The sequence below is a fragment of the Sparus aurata genome, chromosome 2 (genome assembly GCF_900880675.1).
Source record: "Sparus aurata chromosome 2, fSpaAur1.1, whole genome shotgun sequence".
Classification (NCBI taxonomy): Eukaryota; Metazoa; Chordata; class Actinopteri; order Spariformes; family Sparidae; genus Sparus; species Sparus aurata.
Window position 1 is genome coordinate 17,060,524 of NC_044188.1, and position 27,559 is coordinate 17,088,082.

The 27,559-nt window shown below is 39.6% G+C and overlaps 4 protein-coding genes, 1 long non-coding RNA gene and 2 other non-coding genes across 8 annotated transcripts; 4 read left to right on the forward strand and 3 right to left on the reverse strand.

Annotated features, from left to right (window-relative positions):
• Window positions 1–3,607: 3,607 nt before the first annotated feature.
• LOC115574336 (protein FAM98B) lies at window positions 3,608–6,912 on the forward strand. The gene is made up of 8 exons (XM_030405818.1): window positions 3,608–3,793; window positions 4,020–4,126; window positions 5,033–5,158; window positions 5,295–5,554; window positions 5,639–5,719; window positions 5,809–5,925; window positions 6,224–6,370; window positions 6,462–6,912. The coding sequence occupies exons 1-8, from the start codon at window positions 3,744–3,746 to the stop codon at window positions 6,630–6,632; spliced, it is 1,059 nt and encodes a 352-aa protein (XP_030261678.1). The 5' UTR covers window positions 3,608–3,743; the 3' UTR covers window positions 6,633–6,912.
• A 261-nt stretch (window positions 6,913–7,173) lies between these two features.
• chchd2 (coiled-coil-helix-coiled-coil-helix domain containing 2) lies at window positions 7,174–10,671 on the forward strand. The gene is made up of 4 exons (XM_030405830.1): window positions 7,174–7,379; window positions 8,522–8,780; window positions 9,628–9,844; window positions 10,306–10,671. The coding sequence occupies exons 1-4, from the start codon at window positions 7,330–7,332 to the stop codon at window positions 10,314–10,316; spliced, it is 537 nt and encodes a 178-aa protein (XP_030261690.1). The 5' UTR covers window positions 7,174–7,329; the 3' UTR covers window positions 10,317–10,671.
• A 104-nt stretch (window positions 10,672–10,775) lies between these two features.
• On the forward strand, window positions 10,776–18,469 carry phkg1a (phosphorylase kinase, gamma 1a (muscle)). The gene is made up of 10 exons (XM_030406365.1): window positions 10,776–11,112; window positions 11,792–11,931; window positions 13,539–13,717; window positions 13,834–13,888; window positions 13,978–14,043; window positions 14,130–14,293; window positions 15,571–15,661; window positions 15,836–15,989; window positions 16,286–16,411; window positions 16,660–18,469. The coding sequence occupies exons 2-10, from the start codon at window positions 11,849–11,851 to the stop codon at window positions 16,924–16,926; spliced, it is 1,185 nt and encodes a 394-aa protein (XP_030262225.1). The 5' UTR covers window positions 10,776–11,112; window positions 11,792–11,848; the 3' UTR covers window positions 16,927–18,469.
• Window positions 18,470–18,540: 71 nt separating this feature from the next.
• Window positions 18,541–20,112, reverse strand: LOC115574771 (uncharacterized). The gene is made up of 4 exons (XR_003982571.1): window positions 19,938–20,112; window positions 19,616–19,745; window positions 19,101–19,186; window positions 18,541–18,799 (listed from the first exon to the last, which is right to left on the reverse strand). It is a non-coding gene; the product is annotated as an uncharacterized LOC115574771 (long non-coding RNA).
• On the reverse strand, window positions 18,899–19,036 carry LOC115576501 (small nucleolar RNA SNORA15). Its single transcript, XR_003982873.1, has one exon. It is a non-coding gene; the product is annotated as a small nucleolar RNA SNORA15 (small nucleolar RNA).
• LOC115576492 (small nucleolar RNA SNORA15) lies at window positions 19,440–19,580 on the reverse strand. Its single transcript, XR_003982872.1, has one exon. It is a non-coding gene; the product is annotated as a small nucleolar RNA SNORA15 (small nucleolar RNA).
• Window positions 20,113–22,007: 1,895 nt separating the features above from the next.
• On the forward strand, window positions 22,008–27,556 carry psph (phosphoserine phosphatase). Of its 2 annotated transcripts, none has more exons than XM_030438812.1 (6): window positions 22,008–22,130; window positions 22,827–22,970; window positions 23,075–23,209; window positions 24,564–24,709; window positions 24,848–24,996; window positions 27,048–27,556. In XM_030438812.1, the coding sequence occupies exons 1-6, from the start codon at window positions 22,090–22,092 to the stop codon at window positions 27,156–27,158; spliced, it is 726 nt and encodes a 241-aa protein (XP_030294672.1). In that variant the 5' UTR covers window positions 22,008–22,089; the 3' UTR covers window positions 27,159–27,556. The 2 variants fall into 2 exon arrangements, with proteins under 2 accessions (XP_030294672.1, XP_030294680.1); XM_030438820.1 differs by having other exon boundaries at window positions 22,117–22,246.
• Window positions 27,557–27,559: the final 3 nt, after the last annotated feature.

Below are 27,559 nucleotides of genomic sequence, written 5' to 3' on the forward strand. Positions count from 1 at the left end.
GAAAGAAATCCAACTAATTGACTGAATCAAGTAAATCAAATTTTTTCCATTATCCTATTACTAAAGTGCATGTAAACACGTCAAATCAGATTATTAACGTAACCTGATTATTCCCAGTTATCGGATTATTGTGGTCACGTAACCATGCTGAATGTTACCTGTTTAAAACTTGTTTTTTGAAGTAAACATGTACGTAACGCTGTGATCCTACCCTCTCACTGAAGGTACATAGTGACAGAGACACAATTCAGCCTATTGCAAGACACTGGAGCTTAAAAATGGTTTGAAGCTGATATTTTAAGGTAAAAAACTTACATCATGTTGCTTTAAGTACCTTTATAACAGTCTATTTGTACAAAACAAAACCAGAATCGGCTTTGTTGGATAATTATGTTTATGCAAACAAGGAATTTCTGGTTTACTGTTGCTCTGAATGTTGCACACTTCTCCACCAACAATCTTCAGTAGGACCGCTAGAAATAGACGTACAGCTAAACAATGGACAACAAACTAAAGAAAGATGGGTAAACATAAACACTGAACTATAATGTAAAGGGGACAGATATAGTAAAAAAACATATAAAAGCAAGAATAAGCCCAAGTTGAACTATGTCTGTTTGTTCTAAACACGAATGTTATAGTACAAAGGTGCATGATTGAACGATGAATGCAATAGGTGGCATGTAGTCGGTGGATATGTACAGTATGTGCATGTATACATGTCTACATACAGCATGTGTACTGTCTGACATGAAAACATATATAGCTTTCAGAAATAAGTTTTAATTAACTTTGGTCTGTTTGCATGATCGGCCCCAACACATATAACCATAGTTTGGCCGTGAATGTGACTGTGAATGGGTCTCCAATGCTTGTCGTCCGTCCACTCAACAAGTGCTCAACAAGTCCACCGTGCATGATCAGAACCGCTGGGCAAGAGGGGAGTGTCTGCCTGCTTTGTCTGGCCGCTTGCCAGGGGTCAAAGTTCAGCCCCCCCTGCAGGTTTCATGGAGCGAGGGACAGTGTCAAGGGAATAAAAGACGCAGCATCCTGACGCATGGCGAGGCTTTTGTTGTTGCTGGGGAGGAGGGGGGGGGGCTCAACTTCTGTACATATGGCAGCAGGGACCAAGCAAGTGTCTTGATGTATGCGGCCGCTGTCGTCATTGTTCCTGCTCAGTTCACAGGCGGCTGTCAGAGGGGCTTGTGCCATAAGTGTGACGAAGATACCGCCTGTTGTGACAAGAGGAGTCAGATACAGCAATATCAGACAGAGCTAATGAAGCAGGCCTGGGCATGTGTGCGTATACAGTCATGTGTCAGAAGAAGGGACAGCGTTATAAGAGAAGACTCTTCCAGCACTTCCAGTAAAATAAAAGTGACACCTGCCAGAGTGATGGCACCTCTGACGACCAAGGTGTTGTGCTGGATGAGCTCCTACAGGAGGTGTGAAGAAACCCCGACCACCATAAAAGCCTATATGACGTTTTAAATCACAGAATCGAGTGCTGACAACTAGACTTCTGTGTATACATATATAACACTTGTCTCTGCGCATGCAAGCTCGACAGCAAACTTAAGCTGCGTTGCCTGCATCAGCAAGACCTGTGATGGTGCTGACTGAGAGTGCTGAGTGTGTGAAATGATGCTCAGGGTAAAGAGCACATAAATATCACGGGTACTGAAAGTAATGAGGATGAGGAGAATAAAGGTAGCAGAGAGCCAAAACATGGTGAGTGACACGATAAATCACGATTTTTATTAGTGAGGAAAGATCACCCCAGATCACCCTCTCCTGCAGATGGAGGCTGCTGCGGGGTGAGAGCAACACATGAAGTTTCTGTTTTAAAGTGAGCAGTGGTGTGATTTCAATTAAATACAATGTAAAGTAAAATAAATTAAACTAATTATGCAGAAGGGCTCATTCAAAGCATTACGATCTTATCTGGCATTTTGGATTGTTATATCTCTATTTTAATGCACTTTATTTTTGGATGAGGAGGAGATCATTTCAACTATTTTATACAGACCATGCACATCATCACATCTTCCACGCTGGTTATGTGTTTTGCATAGAGAATCTCCATCTCATCGCTAATAAAATCTCAGGTAAGGGAAGTTTTCCATCTGAAATGCAGTGCAACAAATGAAGTGGACATATTAAAGTGTTACAAGCGCCTCTACATACTACTTCAATGCAGCGCTTCAGTAAATATACTTAGTGTAGTACCAGTCCCTCACAGACCTCTAGCGACTTCTGCTGGACAGAAATTTAAATGTATTTCTTCAAGACTGATTTGTTTCTCTCAAGGAAAGCTTTTGAGTGGGTGAAGCAACAGCAAAGAAGCTGTGAGACATGTTGTTGCAGTAGCACATATTAAGTTATGTTATCAAAATATAGAAATGAAGATTGTGTAAGATTGTGTAAACAGGTATCCTTTTTTTGTTGCGCGTTTTGTTTTTGTATATGCTGCATTATCTTATGGAAATTATTTGTTTCACTTTTATTAAATATGTATGGTGTGTGGCAATGTGTAGTATATTGTTTAGATTCCATGTTCTTTCCATTCATTATATGTTTTAACATATTTTGTTTCTTTTTATCAATCTTCAGGGGAAATTCAAAAACTACCCAGAAGATAAACTAAAGCACACATTATTGTATCAATAATTATAACCCAATGGCGTAATATAGCCTTTACTATTCTGCCATTTTTTACAACTTCATTAAGTTGAGTTTTTAGTTGAGTAGAGTTGTTCTGCTTGTATAACCACATACATACATAAACAGACAGTGCAAAGTACACAGATATGTACACACTGAAACAAGCCCATCTGTGCCAACCCCTAACAAACAAACAACCAAATGTATGTATTATTGTAGTGGAAATGGGCTAAACAGGATGTAATCATCATTAAGTGTGGCATGAGATATCAGCGAATCAGTCCCTTTCCATGGACGATAAATGGAGACTATATTTTAGTGAATTTGTCAAGATCCATTCAGAGTATCACTTATTTTCTCAAGCTGGAGCAATGGGTTAGGTTTGAGGCGCATGTTGCATAAAACTGAAAGACATTCAAATATGGTAGTCCAGAAATTGACTTAGGGAGCGACAGGACCGGAACATGTGTCCCAGGGAGACTGGGGACCTGGGGCAGATAGAGTTAACAGAGGGATATATTTAATCTAATTTGTGTTTGAGTCATTCTGTGGAACAGCTTGAATTAAATTCAACTGTACAGGAGAGATATAATCTTCCCAGCAGTCCTCAGAAATGACCGCTCCCAGGTCACACTCTCAGGCTCCCTGTGTTTTAGTATTTGTAGGTGGGTCGATATTTAAGATAATGTCATATATCATGGAGATTAGGCTCCTGTTACATGGATTCAGACTTAATATTTTATATGCAGAATCTTTACTTGGGTTTTTTTTTTTATGTTTGGAGGCAGAGCTGTAAACCTTTGATGGAATGTGCCATTATATTTTTGATCCTTTAAAGTATTTATTTATCCAAAAATGTTTGTTCTTATAGTAAGAAGTAAAAGTTCTACTGTGTGACACCTGCGCTGTACCGTCAGTACCACCTCCGTCCAGCAGGGGGCGAGACGTCACCATCACACAGCTACACAGTGTAGAAAGAGGAAGCACAGTTTGAAAACACGCTTGAACCTGAACTTTCATCCGTGGAGAGCTGACTTACTGTAACAGATACACGTGTGTGTCAGCTGTTCACCACTAAAATGACCATGGAGAGGAGCAAAGGGACAGTTTCTGCGATTAAAGCTTTAGGGTAAGTAACGTTTAACTGACGTCACGTTGTTGTTGTTTACCGCGTAGCCACCTAGCTGCTGTTCAAAGCTAACACTCGGTTCAACTTAGTGAAGCTGTGATTTATAAGCTTTTCATCATCAGCATCCAGCTAATTTGTGATTTAGTGACAATATTCTGGCCTTTCCAGCATGTCGGGATACGTGCTGCGTCAGGTAAACTCACCTGTCGTCTCACTTCCTGCTCAGGTACTCGGGCGGCTCCTGCCTCACACAGTGTAAATGTGATGAGCTCCCCTGTCCCCTGCTCACCTGGCTGTCTGCAGAGCTGAGGACAGTCTGTCCAGAGCTGCAAGGTTTTTATTATAATCCTCTGTCTGTGTCTTTCTCCTAAACTACACTGGAGTCAGTTATTTTTACTACTACTAGTACTACTAATAAACTTTATCAATATAGCACCTTTTTAGAGATTACAAGTGCTTTGATAAAAAAGCAAAAGCAGGAAACTCAGGAATACAGTATAACAATAAACACTCAACACTCAACAGTCCAAACACAGGGAAGCCTCCTCTGAGGTGAATTAGAACAACAGAAAATGAAAAAAAAAACAAACAAACAAAAAACACTTAGGATAAAAAAAGAGGGAGATACAAAATAAAATGCATAACTAGAGATAAATAAAAGAACACAGTCAATAAAGGACGATAAGAAGACGACATCACATCAGAGGAGTTAAGAGCAGATAAACGATAACGAGCAGTAAAAAGAATAAAGGATAATAAATAGATTAAAAATTAACAAATTAAAAGCAGTAAAGGACAGAAGAATGAGGGTGAAATTATATCAAGGTTAATTTAATTGTCATTGTTGTTCCTTTATGCTACGTAACATATACAAAGTGGGAAAAATATAGATGAGTATAGTGGACGAAATGTGCCAGTGTGTTGTTGTACATGTAGTATGTGAAGGACGCCTATTTTAAAAAACTTGTTTCTGTACTGCAATCTCTTTTTAATCATCGTCCAGCATTAATTGTACATGGATACCAATATATCTGCAGTAAGCTAATGTTGGTGGATGAATTAATCAAGTATTGCAAAATAAATGCTGGTACAATGCATGAATGAAAGTGCAAAAAAGGCTGTTGTATTTTATCTTTTATCTCTGGTATTTTTCTGTTCCTTGCCTGCATTTTAATATAAAGCACATTGATGAATGTGCTTCATATAAATGAAATAGTTTTTTTGTGGTTTTTTTTTTAGACTCAAGCAGGACAGGTAACGCCTTGCTTGTGGGTGAGCTGAGAATTTTACTGTCAAACCTGTGCTCTCCCCTCACCGCGCTGACCTCCGAGGTTCTGGGTCCGTCGATCCTCAACAAAGTCACTGGTGAGAAATGAGTCCACTGGGCTCAGTTGTAGAGTTGTGTTTCAGGTAATAACAGATGATTGTAGTCCTCATGGATTAATACACTTCCTGCAAAACAAACAGTATATCGACTAAGAAGTCATGTTCAATCCCTCAGAGTTCCTCATATCAGAATTACAAGCAGCTCGCATGATCAAGAATAAAGAACTGCATCCAGAGGAGAAGATGACAGAGGAGGAGTCTGAGAAAGAGCAGCGGGTCGAAGATTACAGCCATGAAGTCACAGAGGAAGATGAAGATGAAGATGATGATTCAGACAAAGAACGAAGAAAGGCGGAGATGCAGGCAGAATGGATATTACTGCTGCACGCCCTCGACATGGACACCTCCTCTGAATCTACAGATGTCATAAGCGAGGTAGGTGTTATAAAGGAAAGACTGAACTAGGTGTAAATCATGACTACAAACTGAGAAGACTTTAAATATGGTATTTTAATGCAGGTGGAGACGAGGCTCTCTCGTCTACCAGGTGGAGACATGACAAACCCGCTTCTTAACACCAGCCTCAGCAAAGAGCAGTGGGTATGTAGCCAGGCCTGTCACCAGTTCATTATACATCACATTTAATTCTAACACAGGCGACTCAACCTTCTTTCCTTTATGTTTCTCAGACGCAAGTTAAACGTATCAATCAGCGTCTGACAGAGGACTATCGGTGTCGGCGACAGATGATGATCAAGCGCTTTCAGGTCACACTGGAGTCATTTGCATGGGGAGAAAAGCAAAAGGTAGGCGTGATGTCAAATAACTGCATCCGTCAGAACTTACTAAATTTACCGTGAACTGTACCAACGTAGATGACTTGGTTGTTGGGTTTGTCCAGCCGTCAGTGTCATCTCGTTTAGTTCATAAAAGTTAAAATATAATAAACAAGTGCTACTAAAAGGTACTGGTGGATTTAAATATTTATTTCCATTATTGTTATAACATATCTTGCTGCAGCGGGTAACTTAAGGCACAACAGAAGCATAACTGTGCATCAGGATAACAACAAACATCTCAGTTTAATCAGGTTTTTATTTACAGGAGCGCAGTGAAGTGCTGGCCTCAGTGCCTCCTCTTTCCTCCCACGCCAGCTCCTCTCGAGTCTCTCTGTCTCTCCTAATTGCTGCCAGAGATGATCTGTCCATCATCGAGCCAATCAAGGCTGGAAAAAGCACCCCTGTCTATAAGGTACAACCGTAAACAGTTATAAAACATGTCTGTGATTCTGAATTGAGACACTTGTAGCTGATGGTTTTTGATTTGTCTTTGGTCGCACTAGGTATTGATGGGCAGCGTGCCAGACAGAGGAGGACGTCCAGGGGAAATTGAGCCACCTATGCCAGTGTGGGAAAAGCGAAGAGCTAAAGGAAACCCATCAGGACGAGGAGGTGGTGGACATCATCAACGACAACGATTTTCAGATAAAAAGAAGAAGGGGAAAAGAGAGTGACGTCTTTCTCGTCAGCTGCGTCACATAATTTGATTTTTTTTATTTCAATCAATTTTGTGAAGTAAAACATGTCTGTGGGATGCAACATATGTTATAATTTTATAGTAATGTGTGTATAATTTTCAGTTATGGTACATAAACATACCAGACTGTACAATTCTAAGACAGCTTATCATTGGTATAATGTACTGGTTTATGACCAGATATTTTTGTTAATATGAGAGAACAGAAGAGATAAATAATTTTTGGCTTTGCACAATAAAACTATTAAACACAGAAATGCATTGTGATGTTGTGCAATGTTGGGGATGAAACAAACTAGCAATTAAATTATTATTTACTACTTGGGACAAAAAAAATACCATGACTTTTTAATTTTATTGTTTTTTACTGTAATTTCAGGAGCAATGAACCTCGAGGAAAACTTACTTAAAAATAAATTATTGCATGTATTTTATATTATTATAAATTACGGGAGTATAATCAATAAACCGTATTACATATTTGTACTTGTAACTGATGTAAGAATCCTTGTTGTCTGTAATACCGGAAGTTACCCGGGAGACAAATGATGTAACACATGGAAGGTTCCGGATTAGCCGAAGGTCGATCTGCCAACGAGTCTTATACCTGACTACTTAGTAACTCGTCTGCTTTTATCAGCCAGCAAACTCACTGAAACGCTCATACATTAAAAATGCCAAGAGGAAGCAGAAGCCGGACATCCAGGATGGCCCCTCCGGCCAGGTAACGATAACAGTTATCTGAGTATTTAAAGCCATTTGTTAGAAGTTGTGAGGATGGTGGGTAGGCTAATGTAGCTGCTAGCTAGTTTAGGTAGCGGTACAGTTGACGTATGTAGCATGTGTTAGCCGGTGTTTGACAGGGAAATTACCTGTAATTAGCACCTAAAACTGACTTAAAATGATAATATTTATGCATCTTTAAGCCTTTCTTTTGTGCCATGAAACTGGTGTTTGTTGAAAAGTCATTGATTTAAGAAGTGAAGGTCAAAGTGCGTCTTGTTCATGTAACTGCATCACAACAGCTAAATTAAACATATCAAACCATCTAGGATTACATAAAACCACAGACCGCTAGGCTCAGTTTCTCTTTAACCTTTCGTTAAATTTAGTAGACAACTAATGCAGTTTTTCTGCTTTTCATGAACAGCAAATGCTTCTAACTTATTAGTAAACATTTTCCTGTTATTAAGTGTTGATCTTATATTGGACCATGTTAGCCACATCTAACCTTGAGTACTGTAAGTATTTAACGAAAGCTTTGGACTGTCGCATTTCTACTATGATTTTTGTCACTATCACCAGCTCTACTGCAAGGCTGTCCCGAGGAAATACCCGTGACCTCAAGTGACTCTAACAGACATGGAAAAATTAAAATGCAGCCATTATCTATTCATACCAGTATGGATTGGGCGAAGTTTTGTTGTCCCCAAAACATTTCTGGAGCTTTGCAGCGAAGCAGGCATGCAGAATTTGTCGAACCAGCTAAAGTAGCTGGGGAGTTGTTTTAAAATGTAAAAAACAAAACAAAAAAACTACAGAAACTAAAACATTAAATGGCTGCTTCCAGCTTGGCCAGCGTTTTGTGGACTAAGAAAAACGTCATCTTATTTTCCATCAATATGTGGATGAGTGGAAAATGTCAGAATTTTTTTTTTGAGTGAACTTGGCCTTGAAGCTCAGAGTTTTCCTTGTATAAAGTATTTTGAAGGTCTAAAGAGAGAACACTGAATATTTTGATTAAAACATGCATTATCCCTCTTTTTACAAGGAAGAAAGAATACAAGCTATTTCAAAAGACAGACACTAGCACATACACGCAGTGTTAGTAATTGATTGTGTCGGGATTGTACTTCCTCTTTACAGCAGGGCACCACCATCACCACCACCTATGGCCAGGGCTGCACCTCCACCCTCGTATGCCCCGGCCCCAATGCATGCTCCTCCCTCTGCTGTGGGCGCCCCAGCGGCAGCACCCAAACAGCCCGGTATGTTTGCCCAGATGGCGACTACCGCCGCTGGAGTTGCGGTGGGCTCTGCAGTAGGACACACCATCGGCCATGCCATGACTGGAGGCTTCGGTGGAGGACACTCAGAGCCTGCCAAACCTGACGTCACGTACCAGGTAAATAAACTTTGGTTTAACCGGTCATGGGACTGGAATAGCTTCAGGGCGGATTAATGTGTCTGACACTAGGTAGGTAGGACATCTCTAACAAAAACAGGTGAGGGTGTGTGTGTGTTGGGAAGTTGGGGGAGGAGGCAAGGGAGGGATGAAACAAATGTCACATTCTCTGTAATCCACAGGTCAGTGTGTGCAATTATACTAACACGGTAAACTGGATTAAAGGATGTTTGTTTGTCAAAACCAGGCGCAAGCAGTGTGACGGAGACCTTTAATCTATTGATGTAAAAACTGCCAATGATGGCCCACTGTTCATTGGCTACCAACTGATGTAAACTTGGCTTATTAGTGAAGTCACATGACTGTGATCCATATGTATTTTATTTAATAGGTTGAATCCAAACAATATATGACAAAAATCATACATACAATAAACAAATTAGTAAACATATTTGATGGTAATACAGTTAGCAACACAATATCCAATCACAATCATACTATTTACCTGAAAACCTTATATGTGTCCACTGTAGGTATTAAGGTATTTATGTGCTGATTCCTGTGTTCCATGTGTTTCATAAAAAATCTTAAGGGAAACATGTAAAGCTTAGCCATATGTCATCAATCTCTAGATTTGTATTGGATATCACAGTGTGGGCATTGCAACATATAATGGATAAGTATGTTCTAATGTTCTGATTGTTTTGAGAGAAGATGTCTCTTTTTATCATTGTGTTAAAAATGTATTCAAATGTGATGTTTACACAGGAAAAAAAACAGTTACTATGACCTGTCATGTGTATTGTAGATCTGTGAAAGATTCCATCATCCACATTGTGTCTTTCAGGAGCCATACCAGGCCCAGCCGTACCAGGCCCAGCCATACCAGTCTCAGCCCATGTACCAGCAGCAGCCACAGTCCATGTACCAGCAGGAGGCCCCTCAGCCGCAGCAGGCCTGCTCATATGAGCTCAAACAGTTCATCGAGTGTGCCCAAAACCAGAGCGACTATAAGCTCTGCGAGGGCTTCAGTGAGGTTCTCAAACAGTGCAAGTTTGCTAACGGTGAGTGAAAAGTCCAGACATTTGTATAATATTAGATTTCGTAAGGATTCATAGCTTGTTGATTGGTGTGTCTGGCAGTCAGACTGTGCAATATTGGTCCATTAAAGTCATTTTTGCGGGGTTTTGCAAAAGAAACAGTTTTATGTTTTATCACTTCTCTTATTTAAATCAGACCAAGCCATTGACCCTGCAGTCTTGTTGTTTGCTGTACCTTTTTTTATATGTAATTCCACACTGCTGAATAAGTTGGCTTTGCATACATGCTGAGTCATGCAGACGTCATAGCCAAGTGACTTTTTACTACGCACACCATGGTGCTGATGTAATGTGTTGCAGTACACAGTGTGGCCACAGGGAGGAGTCGTTTCAAAGGCTTTCTGAGTGGTTCCTGCACTGTAGATTTTTAAATATGGCTAATGATTGGAAAGAATCGTCTAATTAAACTTTGATTGTATCCACAGGTATGTCATGAGACTGAGACAAAAACCTGGAGAGCAAGAAGCGCACAAAATCAGAAAAAAGCAACCCTCCTGGATACCAAGATGATGTAATTCTCAAGAGATCAATAAACATGCTTTTATTTTGACAAGTCATCATCAGACAGCATCCTTGTATTTGTTTCCCAGGAAAAAGCTGCAGAGTTTGTAATAATAGTCTTATAAATAATGTTGATATATTTTGGTGATGCATGCTTTGAGTTGATTTGACTTGTTTTTTCATTAGCGTCAGTGCTTTTAAGTTGCATTTGTAGATCACAATGACTTCAAAATGATGACAGTTTGTCTCCAAGAAGTTCAGAAACAACAATAAAGCACTTGAATCATAAAGAGTGTTTGTGTGATGATTTATATCTCTGCCTGTCAGATTATTGTACTCTTCAAGAAACATTTCTATTTTTACACTCAGTTTCTTTCACAGAGGTCCAGCACCTGTCATGTCACTCCAGCCTCTCGGTGAAGAAGTTAATGTTTCATGTGTTGTTATGTTGGTAATGTAGATAATGTAGAGCAGCCCTGTTTCTGTAAATGTGTGGGTGTTGGGTATTATTTCATGGATCTGGTTTTTGTATGGACACGCGTTCACAGTGTGCTGCTGCCGCTGCTGTGGAAGCAACAATTTATTTTTGGCATCTGACATTAAAGCTCACCCTTTACGATGGCAGTGGCCCCATGAAGCTGCCACAGCACAGCACCGGGGTCTGACTGGACCTCTTTGTCCTCTACTGAGTAATGATCATGGATAACAGGGACTGAGCAGCACGGGACACGGTGAGTGACTGTTTCTCTTTAATGTATTAGATTATTGGAGCCTGCAAAAGGTCAAATAGTGACAGGATAAGAGGGAGAGCTTGTTCACGCGCTGTGGCACACAGCTTTTATTACTCTACACTCAGTGATATGGTGGGTATGACAGTTAGTTTGGGACGGTGACTCTAATCTGACTGATTATTGGATCCTGTTACAAGCAGCAGGAGAGAGGCAAAGCAGATAATTCAAATTTTGCACAAAGCTGTGTAAGTAGAAGGGGCGTCTAATGAATTATGCATCTAGAAAGCATGTGACATCTTTCCTTTTGACAAAGTGAAATAAATCAGAAATAAGTCTCATAATCCATAGACCACAGGAAAGCTCGACAATGCTGAGGTACAAGCTAAGTACATCTAAGTTTATTTGAGTTCAACTGTGGGATACTTGTACTTTATTTCAGTAACCTATTTTCATTTAATGCTCTTTTATACTGCTACTCCTCTACATCATAGAGTAAACTATTCTCTCTTTTATGCCACTTGATGAATTGTTACGGATTAACCCAATCAGCAATATCAAATAAATGCATTCAGTTTTCATTATCAACTAGTCTACCAATTCTTTCAGTTACAACATTTAAGCGCTGCTTCAACGTAAATGCCTCAACAGTGATGATTAATTACCATCTGAACACTGACAGGAAACCTGTTGTGAGCTGTAAGAGGAGAGCAGTTGGTGAAGCGGCATCACAGCCATCATGACCAAAGAGGAGGAGATCCCTGACTCGGCGGGAGCCCAGGAGTTCTACGACAAGTATGAGTCAAAGGAGATTCTTGGAAGGTATGTTTATAATGTCTTAAAATTAGCCCGCAGTAGGGGTTCCCAACCTGGGGGTCAGGACCCAACAACGGGTCGCAAGTTATGAGTTCCCTCAAATTATGACTTATTGGACAATTGTATGTCTTTGGGACTCTAAAATAACTTGAATAAAACAATAAAAATCACACTTTCTTTGAACTGTTCACTATCAGTGGACTTTTTCTATTAACAGAAGACACAATTATTTTTTACATGACTCTTTTTATAGTTTGACATTTATGAATGTGTGCTTAAACAACAGCATGAAGTACTTTGATGAGAAAATTATGGAAGCCCATTTCAGCCAGTTGCAGAAAAGTTATAATTTTCACTTTTTAGCTAATTTATGAACTACATGGGGAATAGTTTTTCCATCAAGCTTTTTTACTTCCTTTTTCTCTTTAACAAGCAGAAATGATAAGATTGAGACCACTCAATCACATTTACACATTTCCTTTGATTTTGACTATATCCAGGAAACAGTTAGCTTATCTTGGCATAATGACAAAAACAAGGGAAAACAGCTAGTCTGGCTCCATTGAGAGGTAACAAAATCCACCGACCAGCCCCTCCAAAGCCTTATAGTTAACATTTATATCTTGTTACTTCAATACGTACAAAGGCCGAGGATTTCCAGGCATAGGAAAGTGGAATTGTTGGTGCTGTTTCCAATTGTTGTGCTAAGCTACGCTAATCGGCTGCTGGCTGAAGCTTCATATTTAGCCCACAGATATACAATCAAACAATGTTCTTATCCAACTCTTGGCAAGAAATGAACTGAATGTATTATATCATATAATTGAACATTTCCCTCAAATGTCAAACTAAGGCCAACAATGTTGTGAACCACTGGCCTGTTATCTTTGTTTAGTGAATAAAACACCAATTTTTAAAAACTTTGCAGTCTAGTAATTCACAACAATGTAACATTAAACAGCTCAACAAGAGCATTATGTTCATTGAGGCCGGGCAACTCTCACTGTTGTTGTGGACAGTACAAAAACAGGCCGAATGGTTTCCCTGAAGTCCCTGAGAACAACTCTAGTTTTCATTCATTCCCCGCCATCTGTCAGACGGTGGTGCTGTTACGTAAGCACACACTGTTGGTGGAGGCTGCATTCATGAACTTCAGAGTGTTTTGGACAAAGGTTTAGTGTTGAGAGCTGCCCGGGATCGGACGGCACGCTGCTGAGATTGTGTAATTTCACTCACATACAGGTCACAAGGTCACCGGATGTGGACAATGTGCTCGGCTGCTCAGGTATTCTTCACATGGCTCGGTTGGCCTCACAGACGAGTCCACTTAGTTTCCTCTTCGTTGTCCCCTGGAATGGATTTTATTTCACAATCTTTGATTTGAGGATTAGAGTAGTATTCAGTGAGAAATCATTGACAAAACATGTGTGATGAAAGACACAGTACATCCAAGAGTTATCACAGAAACTGTCATCAGTTTGCTGCTGGAAGTCCTGACTGAAGCACACAAAGATGTTTTCTTCGAGTCCAGCTGTGCAAACACAAACCTCTGAAGGCATGAGTGACGTGACAAATCTGTAGATAACAAGACCACCGTGTTGTTTCTTCCTCAGGGGAGTGAGCAGTGTTGTGCGTCGCTGTGTCGACAAGCGGACGTCGCAGGACTATGCGGTGAAGATCATCGACATCACCCCCTCGGACAAGATGTCACCGCAGGAGACCGAGGAGATCAGGGAGGCGACGGTGAAGGAGATCGACATCCTCAAGAAAGTCTGTGGACAGGACAACATCAGTAAGCACAGACATTCATTCTTCAATCAGATTCTTGTCTGACTAATCTGCTCAAGAGGTCAGCTGAGGGGAGTTTTGGCTTTTGCTCACAAGTCATCATATGTTTCTCCTCTCCAGTACAGCTCAAAGACTGCTATGAGTCCAACGCCTTCTACTTTTTGATTTTTGACCTGTAAGTATTGTTACTGGAGCTTTTACTTGTAAATTCAAACCTGATTGTGGCCAGCAGCTGTTCAAAAAGTTGTCTTTCCTTTTCCCCAGGATGAAGAGGGGAGAACTTTTTGACTACCTCACAGAGAAAGTCACTCTGAGTGAGAAGGAAACCAGGTCAGTGAGAGTGTTAATCCACTATTTGACTATTATTACAATATTTAAAGATCTTGAGTAGAGTTTGATATTTGTGTTGGTGTCAGGAACATCATGCGCGCTCTGATGGAGGTGGTCAAGTTTCTCCACAGCCAGAACATCGTCCACCGGGACCTGAAGCCCGAGAACATCTTGTTGGATGACGAGATGAACATCAAACTCACCGACTTTGGCTTCGCTGTGCAGATCAGCCCTGGACAGACACTTAAAGGTCAGCTAAAGGCAGTATCACATTATTATACAGGGTTGACTTAAGGTCTAGATGGTCCAAACGTGACGCAAAGTGCTCATTAGAAACCATTAAATAATAACACAAACACAGAAGAAATCTCTACATCAACAGATGGAACAGACAGAAGTGTCTAATAAAGTTACTGTTTACAACATACAGTGCAGTTACAGCAGCTGCAGGTGGTCAGCAGAGAGAATCTGGTTCTGGTTGCACAACATGCAACGGGACACTCGGATCACAGATCTATTTGCTGTAGTCACAGACACACTGACCTTTCAAACAGGCCTATCAGAAAGCATAAGGTCACTAGCAGTGGGAACTGGCAAGTCAAATGTCAAATGAGACTCAAGTCATTTCCATTAGTAAGTCTATTGCTGAACAACGTGTACACATATTTAAGGTAACCATGCAACACAATCTGAAAGTTGCCGTCATGATTACAGTCTAAATGCAAAATTAGGTGAATTATTTCAGTGCATTTTCTTAGATGTGTGTAAATTATGTTATTGGTGTTATTGCTCACTTGAGGGAAAGTAACTGTAAGTACTCAAGTTACTGTGTTTGAGTGGGTCGAGGAGTTTATTCCAACCCAAGCACCTGAATACATGTTGGTATTGAACATTACTGCAAACACCTCTTGTGTCGAAACTTCACATTAACACATACGATCACATTTTGGCCGAAAACATCCAGTTTTGTCACCGCAAACATGGCTGGAAAATGTCCTGAGGTATCCAGTTTTGTGTCAGCCATCACCATCAAAATGAGTCAGCTGATACATGTAATCTTAATGTAACATGACTCAGTTTGTGGAAATGTTGACATTACATGTATGTATATATGTATTGATCATTTAAGGTATCTGTAGTTTGCAGGAACGCACGATGCCAAAATGTTATTCTGGCAGCTGGGCTGTTTTCTCATGTCATTATATGATTAAATAACTTGCTAAACTAAGTTTTACTTGGGATTACATTGCCGTGTTTGTTTTTTACTCTTTATTCCCTCTTTATTCAACACCTTTTCAAACTAGTAGCCACTTCTTCTAGTGATCTTTAGAAAAGCAACAAATGTTCTTTTGTTTGAGTAATTCAACAGTACCTTTACAGGAATAATAGTCTGATTTTGACGTTCTAATATTTGTAAGTAAGAACATGCTGACAACAGATCCACTCCAATGTGATTCTTTTTGAGCTTTATTAATGTGGCTTTAAAGTAAATTAAAGGCTCATTAGTTTGACTTGTCTGTGACACAGAGGTGTGTGGGACCCCTGGTTACCTCGCTCCTGAGATCATCGAGTGCTCCATGGACGCAGGACACGCAGGATATGACACTGCAGTGGACATGTGAGTGTGCAGAGACAAAAAACACGCAACGCAGTTGGAAGGTTATTTAACTGTCAGGTACATAAGCTAAATTTTAATCTGTACGATGTGTAAATGACATTGAACTCACTGTATGCATTCATATATGACTTGTATGTGCACACAGTTTGATTTCCCTCTGGTTCGTGCCTGCAGATGGAGTTCAGGGGTGATCATGTACACGCTGCTCGCAGGCTCTCCACCCTTCTGGCACAGGAAACAGATGATGATGCTGCGCATGATTTTGGCCGGACAGTACGACTTCTCATCTCCGGAGTGGGAGGACCGCTCAGACACTGTCAAAGATTTGGTAAAATTGGGGTGCCGTTTAGCTCAGTGGGTAGAGCGGGCGTCCCATATACAGAGGCTTTGTCCTCGCTGCAGCGGACCCGGGTTCGACTCCCGGCCCAGGTCCTTTTGCTGCATGTCACTCCCCTGTCTGAGTCTTCAGCTGTCCTATCAATAAAGCCAAAAAAGGCCAAAAAAAATATTAAAAAAAAAAATAAAAAAAAGATTTGGTAAAATCAGTTCAGTGACCCAATTAATGTCTTCAAAATGTGTTGCTGAGGCAAAGACTGAATCAAACTCTCCCTGTGGTGTCCTCAGATCTCTCGGATGCTGGTGGTGGACCCGAGGCAGAGATTCACAGCTACCGATGTTCTCAACCACTCCTTCTTCTCACAATATGTAGTGAATGAGGTGCGACAGTTCACTCCATACAGAAGGTTCAAGGTGAGAAATTCAAAGACTTCACATCACATATGCACAGCGTACCAAGGCAAACAGGGACTTCACCTTGATTTTCTCGCTTGTCTGTATACCAATCATTCTTTGAGAGATAGCACTCCAATGTCACATGCTGGAGTGTCCTTTAACAAACACGCTTGAATAATACCAATACTACAATAAAACACAATGATTGGAGACTTTGATTAAACTTTGGATGGAAGTAAGAATGTCTCCCTAACCTCCTCCTTCAGGTCATTTGCATGACTGTTCTCGCCACAATGAGAATCTACTGCAACTACCGCCGAGCCAAGCCCGTCACCAAGGAGGTGATCCAGAGTGACCCGTACGCCGTCAAGCCCATCCGCAAGCTCATCGACGCATGTGCCTTCAAGATCTACGGCCACTGGGTCAAGAAGGGCCAGACTCAGAACAGAGCAGCACTTTTCGAGAACACTCCCAAAGCCATCCTGCTGTCGATCACAGCCGAGGTCGACGACCCGGTCCAGCACATCTGGTAATGATGAGCACTTCAGGAACTGGGATGTACTTCTGCTCTGTGTGGCTTTGTCTACCTTTACACTTTGTTTAAAGGAAATGGTAAAACATAACCCAGTACAAGAGGAGAAGGTTAATTTAAATTTTTTTCTTTAATGTGGAGAGCATGTTTTGCTCGGATATTTTGAAGTGCAGCATTGGTTACTACAGTGGGATTCATTTACCTCATGAGCTGCCATGTGTGGCAACAACACCACTGACCCATACTTTGTTTTCTGTCCTAAATGTAGCCTGAAAGCACAACAGATCTACTGGTATGGTGGCATTTTGGTAAAGAAAAAAGTGAACTAATTTCTTAAAGTATATCCTCTGAAAACCTAGAGTAACACTTTATAATGAGGAACACATATTAACCATCAACTACTTGCTTACAAGGATGCATATCATTTTCTTATTTGTCATTATAAAGCACCTATAAGCCCTTTTTCTGCGTGACCATATTCTACAATTACTAGCACATTAACTAAGAGTTCTCCCTCAATAACATCCCATGAACTGCTCACTGATGATAAGGGAGTTGTTGTACATAAATAGTCATTCTCATTAAACATCACTTTATAAATATGGTCTATTCTTATGTCACAAAACCCAAAACTAACAACTTTTGTTATTTGTGTCTAAATTCAGAGTTCAGTCAATCAACTGCTATTTATACTCACGAGATCATTTAGGGGTAAACAACAAAACATGGACAAGGAAGAACAATTAGAAGGAGAAATACTGGTCAAGTAAAAGCAGTCCCACAACAGGCTGGTAAAACAGCCAGATGTTAACAAATGTTGGTTAATTTGACAAAAAGTTATGTAAAAATAACAGTTACATAAAACCCCTAAAAAGTTTGCAGTTATACCAGATAATTTAATGAATAAAATACAATATTTGTAAGTAAAATAGTCACAATTAAAATGTGAATAGGAATAAAATGAAGTTATTTAAAACTTAAAATGATGTCTTTGAGGTCTTGCTCATGTGTAAGTTAAGTACAAACTACTAGATTTATCTAATGTGTTCCCTAATCCAGAGTGTTTCGTTTTATGTCAGAAAGAAAGATTGTTTAACACCACGCAACAATGTCCATGTAATACTGTTCCTATTTATCTTTTACTGTATGAAATGCAAATGTTGATGTAATCAAGTTCAGATTTAAGTATAATGTAAAATGTTTAAGTTGATTGAAAAATTTCTGATTATACAAGTGTTGCCCTGAAGCACAACGCAAGCCTCCCTCCCCAGTTTGTAAAACTGTGAAGCCTCGGCTGAGCAGCCAAAGCAAAAACTTTGTGCTGGAAAAGATCGACATGATTCGGCTGACTGGAATATAAAAACGGTGAACCTGTGTACTTGAAATGGCACGGCCTTACATGTTTGTGTATTTCTTGGATATTTGATCTTTATGCAGGATGTACTGCACTGAACTACTTACTGTGTTATTATCGGCTTCAAGGGAAGTTGGTAGCACTTTTTAAATGTATGCTATGGATTTATTTATTATAATGTGCGTTCAAATTCTTGTCTTGTCTGTCTTTGTCCAACAACTTAAAGCTAAATGCAGAAAATGAATGAATACACAACAACCATTTTGAAGACAGTTACGAGTTTATTATGACAGAAGAGTGGAGTACATTCATATTTACAACCCATCTGAAGTATAAACATTTATTTGCAGGCAGGTTATTCTAGTTTGAAACACTGCTTTCACTTGTGGAACAAACAACAACAGCATTTCACAGAAAGCTATAATGGTTATTTTGACTTCTTATTTTCAATTTCTTACCACGAGTGTAGGAGCTGACCATTGTTCTCATGTTCCTGCTTCAGAAACGTACTCTGGTCAGCCTGCATGAATGAAGCAAACCGAAAAAGAAAAAAAAGAAAACTCAATACAAAAACCAACATGAATGCAGACAGAGCAGCACCTTCATTTTCAAGGTGTATTATTGTACTCATCTCTGTACAGATGCATGAGGCCGAGTGAAGCACTCATCCAGTCATTAAAACAGAAGTGAGACAACACTTTTGCATGGTGTCTGACTGTATCCACCACTGACAAGCTGGAACAGAATTCGGCCATGCCTCATTGGAACAAATTATAGCTGTTATGATGCACAATATTACACAACAGTGTGAACAAACATACCGTCATTAGTGGTTTTCTTCACAGTCTGTAGGTCAGTCAGTGGCAGTGCGACCTCGTTTCATCCGGCCTGGTGCTGCTTTACTGCACTGGAACCGAAAATAATGGAGGCTGTGAGATGAATACATGTTCTAGAGCTGGTGTATTCTCACTCAAAGAAGCACAGACCAGTCAGCCTCAAAAAATAAAAAATAAAAATAAAAATGTAAGACTTTGGTAATTTATGATCTACAGACTCACAACACATGGTGATCACAGCTTCACATATGAAGATTATTTTCCATTTAACAAGTGGGCTTTGTATATGACCAAACAATAACAGAAAAAAAATAAAAAATAAAAATCTGTATTCACTCTGACGTAAGAATGAGGCATATAATTAGCACTCTGATCCTGTTCTTGAGCCAGTGTGTGAAAACAATAATTTAGCATGGTGTCTGACTGTTTTTACTACTTCAAGAGTAAAACAGAATTCTGCCATGCATTCAAGAACACGTTATTATGACGCATGGGGTTACCTGGCTGCGCTTGTTTCTGGATCAGCTACCTGAATCTGTAGACGAGGACTCTCCATGTGGATCAGTCCTCCACATGGAGGTCAGTGCGCCTCCATGATGAGTCAGGTCAGGACTTCTCCTACGAAGTTCCCTGTGCAACGGTCAGATAAAGAGTGACACAAACACGTAAACATCGATATAATGTAGATTCTCTTGATTTCTTGTTCAAGTTTGAATTAAACAGTTACTTCCTGATGCGGTTCAGCACCTCGTGCGCCACATGCTTTCCACTGTGTCCATAATTAAAACCAAAGTCAGTCTGAATCTAGCTGGCAAATATCACCTGTGCTGAGCTTCGTGTTTAAATTCTCCGATCTGAACACCGCTTCTGTTTTACAGCCAACCTGGACGACTGACAGCGACATTTTACACAGAATAGACCCAATGGACTGCTCTCCGTGGGATCCAGACTTGACTATTAGCGTTGTAGAACAGCTGTTTATTCAGTTTCCGGTGTCGTCGTCGTCGTCTTCTTCTTCTTCTTCTTTGACCATTTTGTCTAGTTTGAACTACTGACGCCTTCCGGACTGGAGAGTACATTGCAGGACATATACAATCATGCTAAGCACTATGTCTTTGATGGACAGTAACTTGCCTTTAGGTTGGATTTTTAAAAAGTGTCTTTCTTAACCAAACTTGACATTGCATCGAAAAATAGCTTCCTGCTGAGATAAAGCTGCCGTAAAACCAGAGCATTATCTAAACCTGTGTACCAAAAGCCCTTCTCCTCCTCTCTCAATCCCACCAGTATTTGTGGGGTCCCCACTTTGCTGTCAGTGCTATTAAAATCATTTAGTTTTTACATTATTCAAGTGAGACTGCATTAACCGCAATATCTCAATGGGCTGATTAGCTGATCCCAGCTGACAATTAGCGATGGCGGTGTAAACCCTGGATAAGTCGCCAGTTCATCAGTTAACCAGAGTCAAATTCCTTCTTTGTTTACACATAATTGACCAATAAAGCTGATCCTGATACCTTGATTTATTTGTATAGCACAATTCAGACATAAGGCAACGCAAAGTGTGCTACATGGACATAAAATTTCATTAAAAAGACATTAAAAACAAGTAGAAAGACAACAAGAAACTTTTTTTAAATTTTTTTTAAAAAAAAGCTATGAAAACAAACTAAAATAGAGCAGTTTTTTTTTTTTTTTTTTTTTTTTTTTTTTAATACAAGACAAGACAGGAAAATGTTCAGTGCAATTCAAGGCATTGACCAAAGCCTTGCTTCAATAAAAAGCAATGGCAAACAAACAAACAAAACAAAAAGCACAAAATGGCAAATGCCAGCCTTCTATTTTGGATGCATTTCAAATCAAATAGAGTTAAATCAGCTGAGTGGTGCTGTGCTTGAATACACTTTAAAATGTGCATTCTGAATTTGGATACACACATAAAGAGAGTTATCTGGCTGCAGTGATAATGGAAAATGACTTATTTTTCGTACAACAAACAATTTCAGCCTTCAGGGCTATAGTAGCCTTGTACCTTTACAAATGAGGTAGACTTGATCTCCTGTGTATTGTGTGACGACTGGTTGGAGGATTTGTCTGCAGTTGTAGTTTAGATATTTTCGAAGAAATTCCTCCCTTATAAGGTGATGATTTCTGATCAACAGAAACAGATACTAGATAGCACATGCAGAACATTTATCGAGCATTATCAACAAGCTGTTGGTAGTGCACTACTTTGACATGATTCTGCAAGAACACAGCCTATACAAGTGAGATTTAGAAAAAGAATTGAGTCCTATCAATACATCTTGTAAAAAAAATGGATAAGTTTAATATATAGGCTATATAAAAACACAGGACTGTGAAAATCCCAAAGATCTACACATTTTTTCTGATATGGGTTTATTAACTCTTCCAGATTAAAGAAAAAATAAAAATAAAAAAAAGAAGAAGACAGATAGGAATCCTAAGGGATTTTAATGAAACCAGTAGATTAATAATAGATTTGAGGACATTCTAAATGGACCAAATATTTTTCTTACAGGATTCCTAAAGGATCCTTAGATATGCAGGACAGGAAAAGTTGGAAATCCAGCAGGACTTTTTGACTATGGTCAACAATGCTACCAAGACTCTGTTAGCTAGCTAGCTTCTTGGCTGGGAACTCTTTAAGGGTTTAAAAGCCTTCATAAAAAAACCCTCAATCGATTGTATAGGGTGCAGCCCATTATCTGGAGATAAATCCTTTTCTTTTCTAACATTAAACCTGCTTTAATGCAGTTTTGAAACGACAACTCGTGAAATGCCCCCATGCTAAAGCGTTTCACAGCAGTTAGCTTAGATGCCGGTCAACTTGAAGTTGATGTCATGGAACCGAGCCAGCGGGAAGTGGGCGGTCCCTCACCGGCTTCGCTCTGATTGGTCGAGCATTCAGCGCTTCCCTTCCTCATCGGTGAGTCCATTCAGGGGTCGGCTAATGCTGAAGCTGTTAGTGCCTTACCAACGCTGCCCATACCAGTAAGTACCAGAGCACATCGTGTACGTTTTTAACATATCTTTGCCGTGTGACTATTTCGACATGTTTGACAGTTGAACAGGGGTAGTGTGAAGGGCGAAGTGAACGTCACAGACAGGTAATGTTAACATCCTCTTACCACGACGCTTTAACGGTCATTTGGAACGTTGAAATCTGAGATTTTTAGTGCCAACTCGCAGCATTGAGCCTTTGTAACACCAGACGAGCAGAGGAGACTCGTTTTACCGAGTTTCATCGTCTTCACGTTTGTTTAACGTTATGGTCCTGCTCGCCATCCTCGGGTACTACTGTAGTGTGCGTTGGGGGTGACGCAATCCTGCCAGCGGATGTCCATGATGGCCTATCATCATATGGTTTGCTTAGGCAGACTTTATGTAACGCATTTTTTTTTTTGTCTCGCACGACAAGCCGCGGGACGTGTTTATTTGAGAAAAGATCCATCGTTGCAGAAACGTCTGCACATAGGTATTTCAGTCAATGGATGTATTTGCTGCTTCACTGGATTGAAGACATCCACTGCATACAGGGCTTAGTTACACAATGAAGACAGGCATCTGCTGTGCACATTCACAGACCCTCAGAGCTGAAATCTGTGCAGCCACAGTTGATAGTCCCTTTTGAAATGCAACTCTTGTGTTTGAGTGTCTTTCACACTGTACATTTCTCTTGTTTTCCAGCACGATGGCATCACTTTCACAGACAAAGGAGCTCTTCAGGAGAGCAGACGCCGTGTGTTTCGACGTGGACAGCACAGTCATCAAAGAAGAGGGCATAGATGAACTTGCCAAGTTTTGTGGTGTGGGGGATGCAGTCACTGAAATGTATGTGTCAGCATCACAGGAAACCATGCACTAGAAATTATTTTATTTTGACATTATCCCTCGATTTGTTACAAAATTTTCACACAACCTTATGCTTATTTCAGGACTCGCAAAGCCATGGGTGGCTCCATGACATTTAAAACAGCCCTTACTGAGCGTCTTTCCATCATCCGGTGTTCAAGAGAACAAGTGAACAAACTGATAACAGATCACCCACCTCAGCTGACTCCAGGGATCAGGTGAGGATTTCATGTCAGCCATTCACTGGACCTTGTCCCCCACTCAATAGAGAAAAAAAACAGTGCGATTTAACATACACCAATTCTTTTTTTATTTATTTATTCAGTCTTATTTGAGCATGTTAGTCCTGTTGAGCTGATGGAACTGTTTTTTACAAGGGAGACCTAACCAAGAATGGCAGCAACACAGAAATACAACAGTATATTTAGGAGGAACACACTAAAATAATAAGATAAAACATTTGCACACAGACAACTTGGACTCCTGGAAAAATCTTTCTGTCGACAATATGCTGAAGTTCATGTTCAGGCTATAGATGTTTCCATGCAGTGCGTGCCAAAAAATGTAAAATTTCTCTTTGCCAAGTTTAGTTGTGGCTTTTGGGACAACACATTGCAAAATGTCGAAGAACAAAGAGTGTAATTTCTCCTTTGCACATTTAACAGACAAGATATATAAATAAGAATTATGCCAAGAATGGCTCTGTAAATAAAAAGATAGCAGTGACTGAAGTGGCTTTCCCCTAAAACAGACCAATTCTTGCACTGAGCACATGTTATTTGATGTGGCTATTTGATGAAAGAAAAATAAATGGTGTTTTTTACACCTTAACAGTTTTGCTACAGCATAATTGTGATTTGTACCTCTGGTAGTGATTTATACAAGAAATAAAACAATCGGTTTAGAATTCAAACCGTCCAGCACAGCATGATCATCCACTTTAATTGTACCAAATTCAATTTCAGTGCCATAAATGGTTGGACATGGCAGCCAGTTAAAGTGGAAGTTTATTATACAATTTCTTAATCGGGCACGAGACTGATGTTGTCTCCCAAATACAAGAAAGCTGGGATTAATGTTGTATAGTAGAGCTCGAAATGGCAAAATCCAAATCACAGAAGCTGCAATTTGTTGGTAAATGTAAATGTGTGGAAAAAACTGGATATTAATGAAGAACTATAGTGCTTGTTAGCATGTTTCTTTGGTAAAGACCCCAATAAACATCACATAATTGTGATTTTAGTAGATTTTTCAGTAAAAATGAACATTTTGATGCAAAAGGGATCATTCTGACTAATCATTAAATCTGTCTAAATAATTACAATGTTTTTTTTTTACAGTCTGACTATCGTTTCAAGCATTTTCTGCTCCTTTTGTTTGTATACACAAGTGCTCATTTACTCACACCACCACGTAAATATGTGTATGCGTGGTAATTGTACAAAACCGCTACGATTGATAGATGAGGCCCATTGGTCCACATTAGATTTTACTACTTCCTACCATATAAAATGTAAGTAAAATGCATCCATCTATTTGAGTGTTGATCAATGTCCGCTTGTCTTTCTCCAGGGAGCTCGTGGACCACCTGCACCAGCGCAACATAAAGGTGTTCCTCATCTCAGGTGGCTTCCGCTGCATTGTTGAACATGTGGCCACTCAGCTAAACATTCCTCTGCATCATGTCTACGCCAACCGGCTCAAGTTCTACTTCAATGGTGAGAGCGAGAGGCAGAGAGTCGGTGACTGTGTGTCTGAATCAAATCTCTTCTTCATCTTAAGTATCACAGCTCTCCTGTGAGCTTTTTGTAAGGCATCATTCTGAATTCACGAATCAACATTTGTGTGTTTTCCAGGAGAGTACGCTGGTTTTGATGAGAGTCAGCCCACAGCTGAGAGTGGTGGAAAAGGAAAGGTCATCAGCATGCTGAAGGAACAATACGGCTTCAAGACCGTGGTGATGATCGGAGACGGAGCTACTGATCTCGAGGCATCCCCTCCTGCTGTAAGTGTTCAGATTGAGTCTCAACATTTTCCAATTTTCTGTTTCATGTTCGATGATTTGGTGGTTAATCCAATCGTAAAACATACAACAGCTGAAACGGCTCCATATAGCTCGGCTGGCAAAATCCAAGTCTCTCAAAGCCGAGATCTGATGGAAGTAGGGGTGGATGGTAGATTCTACAAAGCTATTCAGAGTCTGTATGGTAGCCCAGTTGCTTGTGTTAAGATCAATGATATGTATACTGATTGGTTTTAAAACCCCTTTTGGCGTGAAACAAGGTGATATTCTTTCTCCAACACTTTTTGCATTGTTTGTGAATGATTTAGCTCTACAGATTAAGAAAAATAATCTGGGTGTATGTTTGGATGACACTTATTTAGGTATTCTATTATATGCGGATGATATTATTTTACTGGCAGAATCTGAGTCTGATTTACAAAATATGCTAAATTTGGTTAGCTCCTGGTGTCATAAATGGAGATAAGTGATAAATAAGAGCAAAAAACAGATAATGCATTTTAGAAATAAAAGTATGGAAAGAAGTAAACAAACATTCTATTTTGATTCAGTTCCCTTGGAATATGTTAGCTCATATAAATATTTAGGTTTCCTTCTGGATGATTTTATGACGTTTGAAACTGGTTTTAGGTGCCTTGCTGATTCAGCTGGGAGAGCATTGGGATCAGTTATTAATAAAATGAAAGTTTGTAATGATTTGGGTTACTTTACATATACTCAACTGTATAATGCATGCGTCTCTCCCATACTGAATTATGCTGCAGGTGTATGGGGATTTAAAGAGTCCAAAGTTATAGATACTATACAGAATAGAGCTACAAGATATTTTTTGGGTGTCCATAAATTTGCGCCAGTCCCAGCAATAGAAGGAGATATGGGCTGGATTCCAGGATGTGTACAGCGAAAATGTGAAATGATTCGATTGTGGAATCGACTAAACAAAATGGCAGAGGATAGAATAAATAAAAAGTATTTATATGGAGTAAATTACATAGCTCCCCCTGGTCAAAAGAAATTTATTCTATTTTTGAGGAGGTGGATATGGTCTATATTTATAGGAATAACTTGTGCTGTAGTGTTAACTTCATCAAGGATAAGCTTCTATTGAAATTTGAAGAGAAATGGTTTGAAAATGTCCTATTAAAACTTAATTAAACTTATTAAAAATTAAGGACATATATGCAGATTAAATCTAATTTTGGACCTGAATTATATGTTACATCACGTTTACAGAGAAGTCAAAGATCTTTAGTTGCACAGTTGAGATCTGGTATTCTTCCTCTGGCCATTGAGGTTGGTCGATTTAAAAAATATTCCAGAGGAGAATAGAATATGTGAAATGTGTGAGCTAGATGAAGTAGAGAGTGAGTCTCATTTCCTTTTATACTGTACAAAGTATGATGACTTAAGAGAGGTATTATTTCATGAAATCTATGGACAAAACCCTGAAATATTTTGGTGCTCTGATGAGCAGAAGCTGGAGTGGTTGTTTAATTTTAATGTGTTTAAAACTGCTAGCTTTATCTCTCAAGCCTGGAAAAGACGACAGGTACATTTGTTTAATTAATTTTTGATGTGCTGATGATATTGTGCTGATCCAGTTGTGCTCTGGATCTGGTTTGGTTCTTTCTTTTCTTTTTTGGTGTCCTATAAGCCCATGCGGGCTGGGCATACACTGTATGCATGACACAATAATAAAAGTCATTCATTCATTCATTCATTCCCATATTGATTTGAAAAGATGTTATTTGCACCCTTGATGGAGATCTGGATTACGGTGGACAAGCTGTATGGAGCCATTTTGTTTTGTTACTTCAGTTGTTCAGGAAAATGTTGCAACATTGTTTTACTCTGAAGCTCCAGAAATGTTTCGTGGACTACCAAACTTCACCTGATTTTCCATTGGGATGAGTGTATAATAAATCAACTTTTATTTTTAGTTGAACTAATCCTTTAATATATATATATTGTTGAAAACAGTCACATATATTGGAGCCACAGTTTGACTACAGTAGTCTATTTGTCACCCTCAGAGTGCTTTCATTGGATTCGGAGGGAACGTCGTCAGGCAGCAGGTTAAAGAGCGGTCTTCGTGGTACGTTACGAGCTTCGGGGAGCTGCTAAAGGAACTGGAGAAGATTTAAAGATGCTAAAAAGAGTACTGTAACTAATTTTAACCTTTTATATTTGCACCTAAGGGTGTGCCTCGCATTGGTTTTATCCAGTGCACAGTTCTCCTTCTGTAGATTTTTATAATGAATGAAAATGTTTACACTAGTGACACCAATCTTACCTTCATGGGGACATTATCTTATTGATTTTTATACTAAAAAGTACTAAACCAGTAATTAAACACCATCTATATGGTGGCTAAAATGAGAATTTTAGATGTTTTGCACGTTTTGCATTAAGACCCTTAGTTAAGCTAAAACAACTCCTGTATTATAGAATTGTTTTGTTTCTGTATGTACACTCTGCTGTAATCAGACATGTCAATGTGTATAGAAGAACACCAGCATTAAACATGAAACATGCCGTCAAAGAT